Source organism: Peromyscus leucopus, chromosome 4 (assembly GCF_004664715.2).
Source record: "Peromyscus leucopus breed LL Stock chromosome 4, UCI_PerLeu_2.1, whole genome shotgun sequence".
Classification (NCBI taxonomy): Eukaryota; Metazoa; Chordata; class Mammalia; order Rodentia; family Cricetidae; genus Peromyscus; species Peromyscus leucopus.
The window spans coordinates 62,698,805-62,714,058 of record NC_051066.1 but is presented as its reverse complement, the minus strand read 5'-3'; the positions used below and the strand labels follow the sequence as shown (position 1 = coordinate 62,714,058).

Genomic DNA, 15,254 nt, shown 5'->3' with positions numbered 1-15,254 from the left:
ATGTACATATTTTATCAGCATGTTTATCTTAGTTTCATATGGATTTATTTCTATTTTATTTATTTTTTATGGAATACTGGATATTAAACCCTTGAATAATGAATTTAAAAATCTATGCCTACACGTGTCATAGTGTCTCACACTTTTTTTTTTTTTTTTTTTTTTTTTTTTTTTGGTTTTTCGAGACAGGGTTTCTCTGTGTAGCTTTGGAGACTGTCCTGGAACTCACTCTGTAGCCCAGGCTGGCCTCGAACTCACAGAGATCTGCCTGGCTCTGCCTCCCGAGTGCTGGTGTTAAAGGCGTGCACCACCACTGCCCGGCGTGTCTCACACTTTTAATTCAAGCACTGAGGAGGCAGAGGCAGTAAAATACTGACTTACAATGGGAATTATTTTTAGGATTATTTAATTTTTTAGAAAAGGTACCTTGTTTGTTAACCAATATCTCTCAAAAATTTTATTCATTTCTTCTTTTAATTGATTTTAAATTGATGACAGATTAACAAGAGTCTTTTACTTCAATTTTGTCTGTGTAAAATAATTTATTATCCTTTTTATTATTCACTCTGAGGAAAAATTTTTCAAAAACTATTTAGCTTTATTTACACCATAGTTTAAGACAGTTCATTCTCATTTAAGAAAGTATATAACCTGATTCCAAACAAATGGATTAAGCTTTGCACCACTATGTGTTTTTTAGTGGTCAGTAATTTTTAATTTTGTATCTCATTTGTCATGTTTAATGAAATAAAAATAAATCATAAGCAGACTACAGAAATGAGGCATGCTGATATTTTGTTGTACCATATTCTTTTTAATGATCACAACCTTTGTTTATAGAATCATTCTCTCAATTAAAATTATATCTCACTGAAAACTTGATATGTACCATCTTGAGAATACCACTGCTAAACACATGTATCTATGAACATCTTCTCTCTTCTGAAGTAATAAAAATGACTGCATATGACCACTCTACATTGCAAGCATATCAGTAGAAGAGAAGTCTTGGTCATTCTATTCACTGTGGGGCCTCTAGAGAAAATGAAAACTTTGGCCAATTACTGCTTGAACTTTGGTTCTCAACAGCAGGGTAATCTTGCTTAAAAATTGGCCCCTGAGGATGACCACAGGTTACATCATGCTAAACACTGTTACATAAGTTTCCCTATAATTATTAAGGACAGAGCAGGGACATACATTGCTCTACTGAGACTAATAGGAGCTCCTAGAACTCATTTGGCTCTTAGCTACTGTGAATGCTCTAGTCAAAGATCTGAATAAAATATTTTGGCTGACTTTCCATTTAAAGAAAATGAATACACCAATATTTGGAAATCTGAAGGAAAACCATACTTCAGAAGCATTAAGATCCTTAAACTTAATTCCTCTTTTATTTTTTGAAAAAAACTGAAAATTTATTAAAATTTTAGGCATAGAATATTGAGAAGTCTGTCTGTGGTTGTTGTTTCCCAACCATTTGGCTCACAGTAAGTATTCTGAAAGTTATAAGAACTTAGAAATGTTAAAATAAAACAAGGTGTTTATTGTAAGACTGTTTGTACACACTAAGATTGGAAATTTCACAAGGACTGTCAGGATTTCTGCAAAAAAAATTGTCAATGATATGAGATTCTAAAAGTCAGCATCATATTTTGAAACTGTACATTTAGTAGAACTTTCAATTGCTGGGGAAGATTATATTTTCATCAATGGTCCTATACTTTAATGCAGCCAACAAGGGTTCTTTAAAAAGGTGATTTATTAGTAATGAGAGAGAATTCATATTTCAAGAAAATGGAAAGCAATTAAAAATTTTAAATGTTTTTTTAGCTTTGTTCATTGTATAGTCAAATTTTGTTTAAATTTAAGGAACTAAGGATGAAAAGAAATACAGAATCACAAGCACGTTCTGGAGTGAGAATACATACAGATAATCATGAGGCATTTGATGCAAATACTCAGTAGTTATTTAATATTCTGAACTTTGTTCCTCTTTGCAAATGATGGGATATAAGTTCCACTGAAGGTGTAAAGAATTCTATTATCTTTATTACCTATTAAACAAATGTCATGCTTCACGTTCTGGCATTCCTTTTTTAAAAATATACCATAAAAGCTATATCAACTTTGAGGCAATAGAAATTAATTAAGAAAATATGTAAACATACATAAAATATTTTATTAAGATTTATTCAACATAGTTGTTAACTTTAATTTCTGAACATTTTAGGGTAGTTCACAATGAACACCTGGAACTACACAAAGAAGACGGATTTCATCCTCGTGGGGCTGACAGATTCCAAGGAGACCCAGCTGGTCCTCTCTGTGATTTTTCTCCTGATATACTTGGTCACTGTGCTGGGGAACATAGGCATGATGCTGATCATTCGTCTAGATGCCCAGCTTCACACTCCGATGTATTTCTTCCTCACCCACCTGTCATTCCTTGATCTCAGTTTTTCAACTGTCATCACACCTAAAACCTTACAGACCCTGCTGACTTCAAACAAGAGCATTTCCTTCATAGGCTGCTTCACTCAAATTTACTTTTTTGTCCTTTTTGCTGCTACTGAGTGTTTTCTTCTGTCTTCAATGGCCTATGATCGGTACGTAGCTATCTGCAACCCTCTACACTATTCATTTGTTATGTCCAGCAGATTCTGCAGTGCCCTTCTTACTGGCTCATATGTGCTTGGATCTGTGGATTCTACTGCTGTTATGATATGCATGGGAACACTGGATTTCTGCAAGTCTAATGTCATCAATGACTTTTTTTGTGACGCACCCCCACTTATAGCCATGTCTTGCAGCAACACACATGATATTGAAATCACTATATATTTTTTTGCTGGATCTACCCTACTGTTGTCCCTTATTACAATATCTGTGTCTTATGTGTCCATTCTTTCTACTATTTTGAAGATCAATTCAACTACAGGAAAACAAAAGGCCTTCTCAACTTGTGCCTCTCATATCCTGGCAGTTACCATATTTTATGGAACCTTAATCTTTACTCACTTAAAGTCAAATAAGTCCTCCTCCTTGGGAATGGATCAAGTGGCATCTGTTTTCTATAGTATTGTGATCCCCATGCTGAACCCATTCATTTACAGTCTCAGAAACAAAGAAGTGAAATGTGCTGTCAGTAGAGTCATAAAGAAAAGAGAGAGATAGCTCTGGACAAATAAGATAATAACTATGCTAAGAATTCAACTTTCCTTTATTCACATTATCCCCCTGGCCTCTCCATCTAAAAATAAGCAAAATGTTTATTGTCTTATTGTGATGGCATTTCCACTATACAAACATTTCTTGGAAATTTCCAGGAGTGTGTTTTGAAAAGTATATTTTATAATAGAAAATGAAATACTTGTTATACACACAGTTTTTATAGACATTCAATATAAAAAATAGAGGACATGTTTACACTTCTTAAAACTATACCATGCTCAAATCTTAAATTATTAACTTATGAGTAAAGCAATTTTCAAAGTGACCCCAGTCTCAGATGGCATCCTCTTGTGGTATGAATTAGCAAATTTTACAGGGTGCTTAACTCTCAATTCCAACAGCAATAGAGGAAAATAATTCCAAAACAATGTTTTAAGATGGTGTATGAAATAAATAATCACAAATGTCAGCTATTAACATTATAAGCATATTGTTTTGTATGAAGAAACTATTGTTTGTATATGAAAACTATTGACTGCTGTTTTAGAAATTATATTCAGTTATGCTAAATCACAAATACAACTATCTGAAAAGGAATATAATCTGCATTTCATAAGTTGGGTTCAAAGTAAATTTTTAAATTAGAAGCTAGTTATAGGCAAATACTGGTTACATATTCAAAACTGGCATTTTACTGAATAGAAAGTCTAACAATTATTGACATTTTGGCACATGTTCTTCTCAGTCTAATAATGTACAGGTATGTCTCTCTATGATATATGCACCCAAAGTTTTTCTAATTGCCTCTTAATGCTTCAGCTTTCTTCATTCATTTATTTTTAGGCAATGATATGTGGTATGATATTTTTTTTTTTAAAAAAATGTCTTATTTTTTGCAACCTCTTTGCTACTGCATGTTTTCAATGAATATGTAGTCAGTACACTGTACTTATTTTACATTGCTTTGAACATGATATATCATAAATTTATCAAGTCAGAAATCTTTATGCTGCAATACCCTTGTGGACTTTTTCTGTTAACTCTTTTAGAAACACAACCACTAAGATAATTATCAAATGATGTACTTATTCTTCATCCTTGGTCTAATATAAATAACTCTGTAAAGTTATTTAAAAATGAATTCTTGAGATTAGAGCTATGAAATTCAATTTTCTTAACAAAACGCAGCTCTTGAAGCCACAAAATAATAACAGCAGTGGATATCTACACTGATCTGCCATTGAATGGTGTCCTCAATCTTCAAACATGGAGAGAGGAAGCACTCCATTTGTTTCTGATAAATTCAGGAAGAGAAAAGCCATTACCTTAAATTTAATACACACTTGTGAACGTACAAAGCTCCAATGTGTAGTCCTAATGACCCTGATTAACTAAATTCATCACAAAATAAGCACAAAGGCATGACTTTAGGAAATGGACTGGCAGAGAGGAGACAGAATGATGGAGCTGGGAGAGAAATGACATCTATATCTATTTCTATTTCTATTTCTACTTCTATATCTGTATCTGCTTCAATATCTATATCTATATAAGTGTGTTGTGTATGTATGTATGTATGTATTTGCCAAATGTCATTTTTTTTTATTTTAAATATATGAAATTTAAGAAGAAATGCAGTTCAATGATTGGCACCTTTTACTGCATTTAGTAATGACTGATTTGTAACACAGAATTGTGAATGAATTTTTATTTTCTTACATGCTATAAAAATGTTCTAATTTTCTTTATTATTATAGTTTTAGCTTTATATTCTACAACCATAGTCAAAATTGTCTTTCTTCTATTTAACATTATTTTAGGAAATATATTTATAGTTAATTTGATATTTCTTTGTAATCTCTAGTATTGAATACTTTAAAACTTTTTACAAAAGTTTTAAAACCATCTGATATAACTTATGAATTATTAATTTGTATGCCAATGTTGTACTAATATAAAGCTATTTTTAGTTATTTTTCTAAAGTGCTCTGAGTGTTTTAAGCAAAGTCAAATGTTCTACTTTTGTAGGAGGTCATTTTTACAGTTGTTCATCTATTCAAACTACCACTGGATTTCATCAAATCTAAATATCTATGTATTCTAACACTTATTTATCACTTTTAAATATTGCCTTTACCCTATAGAAATCACATAAAAATGATTATTTATTTTTTCATTTGTATCTTATTGGCCCAGGATCTATGCATATTTTTCCCAAATTCTTTATGTTTGTAATTTGAAATAAGAAATAAGCATTTATTGCTTACTCATTATTTTGGCTTATATTTAATAATTAATCTAATGTATTCTTTCATACTCTCCACCTTGTTTTTTTAGACAAGTTGTCTGACTGATCCTGAAATTCGCCAATAGGACTAGACTCACAGGCCAGCAATAACCAGCTTTCTTCACATATTTTTTGTCACTAATATGTGAATAACATTCATATAACTGGCACAGTTTTTTACATGGATGGTGGAGTCCATACTTAGTGCTTTATGCTCATATCAAAAACAATCCAAGGAGTGAGTCATCTTTCACACTTTCATATATGCTATATATGACCTATCATTGCTTTATTATCAATATTTATGAAAGTTATACTATCTCCTTGTGTTTTTATTTAGGAAAGAGAATCTTTAATTTGTATCCAGTAATTGGTTACATTCTAACTGAAATAACACTCTCTAACTGGTTTATGATATGTGACAAAAACATTTTATACTGTGGTCATATAATTATAATTGCTGCTAAATTTGAAATAGTTTTGTATTTGTCCTGTAATTTTATTATATCTATATAGGCTCTGCTCTTCATCAAATGATGAAATAATCTCAGTACCACTGTTCATATTATGATGTCATGAAAAATGTTTATATAATATGAACATGAGTTTTAGAAAGACTGCAGTATGTCTGGGAAAATATTGTTCATTGATTCTGAATTATCCCTATATAAGTTGCAAGTGGTGTGACATGTTTGTAATCCTAGTATTCATATTTCTGAAAATAATAGCAATAAAAGTAATATAAAAAGGGAGCAAATAACAATATGTTTGGGATTAATCATTTTAAAATATATTTGGAGGGCTGGCAAGATGACTAGAAAGGTAAAAATGCTTATCACAAGCCTGACATCAAGTCTGATACACTTACTTCACAAGCTGGAAAAAAAAAATCACACTGCCATATGTCATGCTGCAACTATCATATGCATGAAGTCATATGGTCATGAACATCTTCTACCATACACTCAAATCAAGCAGCAAATACTTCTAGTATGAATATGGGGATAAGAAACATTATATATTGCTAAGGGATGTATTTATATAGCCATCATTAGAATTGGAATGTAGATTAAAAATTAAAAAGAAAAGTTATTATACAGTCTTACTATATGATAGGTAGATATTATCCAAAACAATTAGTCATCAAACACCATAGCCAAGCACTGGAAACACACTAGAAATGGATGAAGAAAATATGGTATATACATATAGAGGTGTATACTGCAGATATTAGGTGGACAAAATCCCACCTAATATTTATATTTAAAGATATAAATGTATATTTATATTTATATGAATATATAAATTTATATTTAAAGATATACATATTTATATAAAAGATTATTTTAATGGCACAAGGTTACAGATTTTTATGGTAAAATGACCATAAGATAATCTTTACTGTACCAGTAAAAATATATGAGAGTACAGAATGCATTTCATACACAGAAAAAATTTGATTTTAGATTAAAAAATGTTAACAGGAATTTAGAATCTCATTTACTTCTTTGAACTTTGAATGTGTTCTAATTTTTAATGAAGACTGACAGAATCATGTTTTAAATTAACTTTCTTTCTTTCTTTCTCTTTTTCCTTCTCTCATACATTACTTCCAGACAGCATTTTCCCCTTCCTTCCCTCCTCACAGTCCTTCTCCACCACATCTGCCCTCCCCAAGTTTCACTCCTCCTGTGTTCCCAATCCCCTCCAAAAAGAGCAGGCCTGCCAGGTATATCAATGAAACATGGCATAAAAGGTCACAAGAAGACTAGGCAAAAAACTTCATCTCCTGTTCCCTTTTTTGTTGTCACTGAAAACCTAACTCTAGTTATGTCTAAAAAAACCCCTCTCTTCCATACTAGTTCAAAATATCCTAAGTTGATCAGCATATGGCCTTACAATTATGCTCCACATATTCTTGTAATTGCTGTCAAAAGATAATACAGTGATCATGTGTTTATTTTTGGGCTCCCGGGAAAAAGGAAGAAGGCTCACAATTGAGCCTTCATTTCTGGTATTTGGAATCATGCTCAATTATGCTGAGAAATTGGCTCCTGAAGATGACCACATATTATATGATACTCAAGACCCTTATATAAGGAACCCTGGACCTATCAGGCAGAGAAGGAAGGTCTACACTGGCCAGATTATGTGCAGAGTATATTATGAGATGCTTTGGGGCCATAGCCTCATAGGAGCTTCCATTTGACAAAGACCTGTATAACATTTCTGCTGTGGATGTCTTTCTGTATGCCATAAATATATGTTGCTCTGATTTGGTTGATAAATAGAATGCTGACTGGCCATTATCCAGTTAGGAAGTATAGTATAGGCATGACAAAGAGAGAGGAGAATTCTGGAAAACAGAAGGCTGAGTGAAGAGACACTGCCAGCTGTCACCATGAGAAGCAAGATGTAAAAGTAGTGGTAAGCCATGAGCCACATGGCAAAGTATAGATTAATAGAAAAGGGTTAATTTAAGATATAAGCACTAGATAGCAAGAAGCCTGCCATGGCCTTACGGATTATAAGTAATACAAGTCTCTGTGTGTTTACTTGCCTCTGAGTGACTGCAGGCATGGGTGGGAATGGAAAAAATTTCAGCTAAATATTTTGTGTGGCAATTTAATTTACCAATTAAGAATGAATGCACCAAAATGAAAATGTTAATCTACAAGAAAATGCATGCAACAATATGGAATTTTTATACCTTTAAATGGATTTCCTCTTGTATTGAAATAAAATTTGGGAGTTAACATATCTTTTAGGCTTGTCATATATGATGATTTTCCCCACTTCACTTTGGCTCACAGTAAATATTCTTACAACTGGAATATTTTAGATAACTTAAAGTAAGAGGGGACTTATTAACTAATGCATGCACACATCTGATTTAGTATTCATAAGAATGATATCAGGATTTGTACAAAGAGAATGAAAGAGTCTTCCAGCAACAGCCATATTTTTTACATTTAGTTTAAGAGAAATTTGGTTGTATGGGTAAGGTAAGCAAAAATGCAAGAATCCACAATTACATTTTTTAGTTCAACCAATTTAGGTCTTGCAAAATTAAGTTTAGTCATAATCAATCTAAAGATATTACAAAATATGAACAGTTAATTACATATTCATTTTTTTTTTTTTTTTTTTTGGTTTTTCGAGACAGGGTTTCTCTGTGTAGCTTTGTGCCTTTCCTGGAACTCACTTGGTAGCCCAGGCTGGCCTTGAACTCACAGAGATCTGCCTGGCTCTGCCTCCCGAGTGCTGGGATTAAAGGCGTGTGCCACCACCGCCCGGCACATATTCAAGTTTTATCCTCTATTCATTATATATCTAACATTTTGTTTGGTTTTACTGAATTATTCATAAATGGAGTTGTGGTGACATGTGCATGTTCTTTCAGTCAAATGAAATGGACCAAGTTATAGAGTCAGCATGCATGTTCAATAAAATTGCATTGTTAGAGATTTATGCTCTGCTTCATACATCTAACATCAGTGATTTCTATATAGAATGCAACCTTATAGCTGTGTTAAATGTGATATTAAGGGGATACATTTAGAATATTACCAAGTTCATTAAATGAAGAGGTATGGATGCATTAAATATTATATAAGATTTTTTCAATCAAATTTTTATAGTCAAACACTCTATCAGTGGTGGCACAGGCCTTTAATCCCAAACATGGGAGGCAGAGCCAGGCAGATCTCTGTGAGTTTGAGGCCAGCCTGTTCTACAGAGAGAGACCCAGGACAGGCACCAAAGCTACCCAGAGAAAACCTGTCTTGAAAAGCACACACACATACGCACGCATACACACACACACACACACACACACACACACACACACACACACACACACACAAAGCACTGGGACACCTAAAAGAGACTGGATTGAGGAAAGTGAAAAGGAAAAAGAGGTAATTATATTAAAAGAAGTAATTATATTAATATGCCAAAAGTTAAAAGAAAATCATGCTTCCAAAATCCACCTTTTGAATGGCTGGTTTAAGTATAAGCCAAGTATAAGGAGTGATTGCTTTTGTCATTTTGCTCCATGCCTTGTTTTCATCTCACACGTCCTGCATTACTGGGTGACTTTCGAAGAAGCCATTTAGATTATTTTCTAATTATCTTGTATTCAATTTTTAAGTATTTGTAATTTTGTAAAAATATTTTAAATATATTATAATTTGCTTTAGCTGATGGCATTTTAACTTTGACAGCACTGTAGTTTAAATGTGAAATGTTCCTCAGAGGCTGGTGCTATTTGGGAAGGTCATAGAATCTTTAGGAGGAACAGCATCCAAGGAAGAATGAATCACTGTAGGCAGAACTTGATGATTTATATCCTGGACTAACTTCCTGTTCATTCTTTGATTCTTACTACTGTTTGTTTAGTTTTTCTCTGAATGAACTACTATGGGTTAGCATGGTGTATTGAAGACAGACCCATGAATAACACTGTATTGTGGTTATTCTGTTGTTTTATATCTAGTAGTATTTCATTTATGAAATTGGTTGTACCTATATTTGATCATACATGTTTAGGATTGTAATATCATTTTAAAGTATTTCCTTCAATGATCATGAACTACCCCTCTTTATCTCTTCTCACTAGTTTGGAATTTAAATCTATTTCATAAAATATTAGAATAGTCATGCGATTTTGTTTCCTTGTTTCATTTGTTTAGAGTATCTATTTCTATCCTTTTGCCCTAAGATAGTATCTATGATTGATTCTTCAAAGCTACAGAAAGGTGAATTTTCTTTTCCTCATTCAACATGTTAGTATGATCTCTTTAACAGGAAGTAGAGGCCATCAATATTAAAGGTTATTATTGAGCTGTATATATATTTATTCTTCACATTTGTTGTTTTGGGACATTTTTATATACCTCTTTTTATTAACTGTTCCAAAATTATTTATTTATTCCTCATGGCATTTTGTGTTTAATGTTCTTTTCAGGTACAAGTATTCCCATTTTTTCTATCTTCTGAAGTGTTGGCATATTCATCATGAATTTCTTTAACCTTGCCTAATTTTTTTTCCTCTGCTATGACATAGATTTGGGGAAACATAGTCTGGAACATTTGTGATCTCCAGTAACTCAAAGAATACTGATCTAAATCCCTCTTGCTTTCAAAGTCTTCATCAACAAATGCAATTTATTTTGATTGCTCTGATTTCATCTAGGACTTGATATTTCTGTTTTCTTCAATATTTTTTTTATTTGGACTCTTATGTGATGTGGGGCGATTATACCATTCTATTTGAATATAGTATTTTGCATGTTTCTTGTGCCTGGATACAGCCCTCTTCCTTAAAGTTTTGGATTATTTTATTATATTATTATCTATTTTTATGAATTTGACCTGTTTTACTTTCCTTCCTCTATACAAATAATTTGTAGATTTGGTATTTTGACAATTTCACAAAGTCCATGGCTGTTTCTTTCTTCAGTTTTAAAAGGTTTAAGATTTTCTTTGATTTAATGATCCAAATCTTCTACCATGACAAGAACTGAAAGTCTCTCGTCCACTACATCTAGTCTACGGATGAGGATTTTTTTTGAGACTTTCCGACTACATTTATTAATTTTTACATTGAGCGTATTCTTCCTGAGTAATTTTTTCATTTTATTTTATTTTAGAATATCATTCAGTTTTACATATCAGGCACGGATTCCCTTGTTCTCCTCCCTCATTCCCCCTCCTGTTTCCCCCCAGCCCACCCCCCATTCCCACCTCCTCCAGGGCAAAGAATCCCCCAAGGACTGAGATCAACCTGGTAGACTCAGTCCAGGCAGGTCCAGTCCCGTCCTCCCAGACTGAGTCAAGCATCCCTGCATAAGTCCCAGGTTTCAAACAGCCAACACATGCACTGAGCACAGGACCAGTACCACTGCCTAGATGCCCCCAAACAGATCAAGCCAATCAATTGTCTCACCTATTCAGAGGGCCTGATCCAGTTGGGGGCCCCTCAGCCATTGGTTCAGAGTTCATGTGTTTCCATTCATTTGGCTATTTGTCCCTGTGCTTTATCCAACCTTGGTTTCAACAATTCTCACTCATACAAACCCTCCTCTTTCTTGCTAATTGGACTCCAGGAGCTCCACCCTGGGCCTATCCATGGATCTCTGAATCCTGATCCCTCAGTCATTGGATGGGGTTTCTAGTACGACAATTAGGGTGTTTGTCCATCCCATCACCAGAGTAGGTCAGCTCGGGCTGTCTCTTTGACCATTGCCAGCAGTCTATTGTGAGGGTATCTATGTGGATTTCTGTGGGCCTCTCTAGCACTTTGCTTCTTCCTTTTCACATGTAGTCTTCATTTACCATGGTCTCCTATTCTTTGTTCTTCCTCACTGTTCTTGATCTAGCTGGGATCTCCTGCTCTGACAGGCTCTCTATGCCTACACCCTTGCCCTTCATTACTCCCACTCATGCCCAGGCTGTTCATGTAGATCTCTGCCATTACTCCATCATTAGGCAATCCCTGTGTCTTTCTTCAGGTCCTGTTTTCCAGGTAGCCTCCCTGGTGATGTGAGTAGCAGTCCAGTCATCCTTGTTCCACCTCTAATATCCTCCTATGAGTGAGTACATACCATATTTGTCTTTCTGAGTCTGGATTACCTCACTCAGGATGATTTTTCTAGATCCATCCATTTGCCTGAAAACCTCATGATGTCATTGTTTTTCTCTGCTGAGTAGTATTCCATTGTGTATATGTACCACATTTTATTTATCCATTCTTCAGTTGAAGGGCATCTAGGTTGTTTCCAGGTTCAGGCTATTACAAGCAATGCTGATATGAACATAGCTGAGCAAGTGCCCTTGTGGTATGATTGAGCACACCCTGGGTATATGCCCAAGAGTGGTATAGCTGGATCTTGGTGGAGATTGATTCCCAGTTTTCTAAGAAAGTGCATTATTGATTTCCAAAGTGGTTGTGCAAGCTTGCAATCCCACCAGCAGTGGAGGACAGTTCCCCTAGTTCCACATTCTCTCCAGCATAAGGTCTCTTCAGTGTTTTTGATCTTAGTTATTCTGACAGGCATAAGGTGGTATCTCAGAGTTGTTTTGATTTGCATTTCCCTGATGATTAGGGATGTTGAGCAATTCCTTAAATGTCTTTCAACCATTTGAGTTTCCTCTGTTGAGAATTCTCTGTTTAGTTCTATGGCCCATTTCTTAATTGGACTATTAGGCATTTTGATGTCTAATTTCTTGAGTTTCTTACATATTCTGGATATCAGTCCTTTATCAGATGTGGGGTTGGTGAAGACCTTTTCCCATTCTGTAGGCTGTCGCTTTGCCTTGTTGACCTTATCTTTTACTCTACAAAAGCTTCTCAGTTTCAAGAGGTCCCATTGATTGATTGTTTCTCTTGTGTCTGTGCTACTGGTGTTATATTTAGGAAGTGATCTGCTATGCCAACGCGTTCCAGAATACTTCCTACTTTCTCTTATAGCAGGTTCAGAGTAGCTGGATTTATGTTGAGGTCCTTGATCCACTTGGACTTAAGTTTTGTGCACGGTGACAGATATGGATCTATTTGAAGCCCTCTACATGTTGATATCCAGTTATGCCAGCACCATTTGTTGAAGATGCTTTTTTTTTTTCTGTTGTACACTTTTGGCTTCTTTGTCCAAAATTATATGTTCATAGGTGTGCAGATTAATGTCAGGGTTTTCAATTCGATTCCATTGGTCCACATGTCAGTTTTTATGCCAATACCAAGCTGTTTCTATTACTGTAGCTCTATAGTAGAGCTTGAAGTCAGGGATCATGATGCCTCCAGAGGTTGTTTTACTGTACAGGATTCTTTTGGCTATTCTGGGTTTTTTGTTTTTCCATATGAAGTTGAGTATTATCCTTTCCAGCTAGGTGAAGCATTGTGTTGGTATTTTGATGGGGATTGCATTGAATCTCTAGATGGCTTTTGGTAAAATTGTCATTTTTACTATGTTAGTCCTGCCTATCCATGAGCATGGGAGATCTTTCCATTTTCTGACATCTTCTTTAATTTCTTTTTTTCAGGGACTAAAAGATCTTAACATATAGGTAGTTCACTTGCTTGGTTAGTGTTACCCCAAGGTATTTTATGTCATTTGTAGCTATTATAAAGGGTGATGTATCTCTGATTGCCTTCTGAGCTTCTTTGTCCATTGTATATAAGAGGACTACTGATTTTTTTGAGTTGATCTTGTATCCTGCTATGTTGCTGAAAGTGTTTGCAAGCTGTATCATTTCCTTGGTGGAATCTTTGGGGTCACTCAATTATACTATCATGTCATCTGCAAATAGGGAAAGCTTGACTTCTTCCTTTCCAATTTGTATCCCTTTAATCTCCTTATGTTGTCTTATTGCTCTGGCTAGAACTTCAAGTACTATATTGAATAAGTATGGGGAGAGTGGACAGCCTTGCCTTGTTCCTGATTTTAGTGTTATTGCTTTTAATTTCTCTCCATTTAATTTGATGTTGGCTGTTGGCTTGCTGTAAATTGCCTTTATTATGTTTAGGTATGTTCCCTGTATTCCTGATTGCTTCAAGACCTTTATCATGAAGGGGTTTTGGAGTTTGTCAATTGTTTTTTCTGCATCTTGTGAGATGATCATGTGGTTTTTCTTTGAGTTTGTTTATATGCTATATTACATTGACAGACTTTACTGTGTTGAACCACCCTTGCATCCCTGGGTTGAAGCCTACTTGATCATGGTGGATAATTGTTTTGATGTGTTCTTAGAGTCTGTTTGCCAGTATTTTATTGAGTATTTTTGCATCAATGTTCATGAGGGAGATCAGTCTGTAGTTCTCTTTCTTTGTTGCATCCTTGTTTGGTTTAGGAATCAGGGTAATTGTAGCCTCATAGAAGTAGTTTGGTAATGTTCCTTCTGTTTCTATTGTGTGGAACAATTTAGAGAGTATTGGTATTAACTCTTCTTTGACGATCTGGTAGAATTATGCGCTGAAACCATCTGGTCCTAGGCTTTTTTTCTTGGGAGACTTTTAATGACTGTTTCTACTTCCTTAGGGGTTATTGGACTATTTAAATAGTTTAACTGGTCTTGATTTAACTTAGGTATGTGGTACCTATCCAGAAAATTATCCATTTCTTTTAGGTTTTCCAGCTTTATGGAGTAGTTTTTTAAATATGACCTGATGATTCTCTGGATTTCCTCAATGTCTGTTGTTATTTTCCCCTTTTCATTTCTGATTTTGTTGATTTGGATGCTCTTTCTGTCTTTTGCTTTGTTTGGATAAGGGCTTGTCTATCTTGTTGATTTACTCAAAGAACCAAATCTTTATTTCATTAATTTTAGTATTGTTCTCTTTGTTTCTGTTTTATTGATTTCACCTCTCACTCTGATAATTTCCTGGCGTCTAGTCTTCCTAGGAGACTTTACTTCTTCTTGTTCTTCAGCTTTCAGGTGTGCTGTTAATTCACTACTGTGAGATTTCTCCAACTTCTTTATGTGGGCATTTAGTGCTATGAATTTCCCTCTTAGCACTGCTTTCATAGTATCCCATAAGTTTAGGTATGAGGTGTCTTCATTTTCGTTGATCTCTAGGAAGTCTTTAATCTCTTTCTTTATTTCTTCCTTAACCCATTGGTGATTCATTTGAGCATTATTCAGTTTCCATGAGATTGTAGGTTTTCTGTAGTTTTTGTTGTTGTTGAAATCTAACTTTAAACCATGGTGGTCTGATATAACACAGGAGGTTATTCCAATTGTTTTGTATCTGTTGAGATTTGCCCTGTGGCCAAGTATGTGGTCGATTTTAGAG

The 15,254-nt window shown here is 34.4% G+C and overlaps 1 protein-coding gene across 1 annotated transcript; it reads left to right on the top strand.

The window, feature by feature from the left end:
• The first annotated feature begins 2,244 nt into the window (after positions 1-2,244).
• LOC114685070 (olfactory receptor 8H1-like) lies at positions 2,245-3,177 on the top strand. Its single transcript, XM_028859665.1, has one exon. The coding sequence runs from the start codon at positions 2,245-2,247 to the stop codon at positions 3,175-3,177; it is 933 nt and encodes a 310-aa protein (XP_028715498.1).
• Positions 3,178-15,254: the final 12,077 nt, after the last annotated feature.

Bases quoted from the DNA above. Each gene is read 5' to 3' on its own strand.
- LOC114685070 (XM_028859665.1), top strand. From the start codon at position 2,245: ATGAACACCTGGAACTACACAAAGAAGACGGATTTCATCCTCGTGGGG.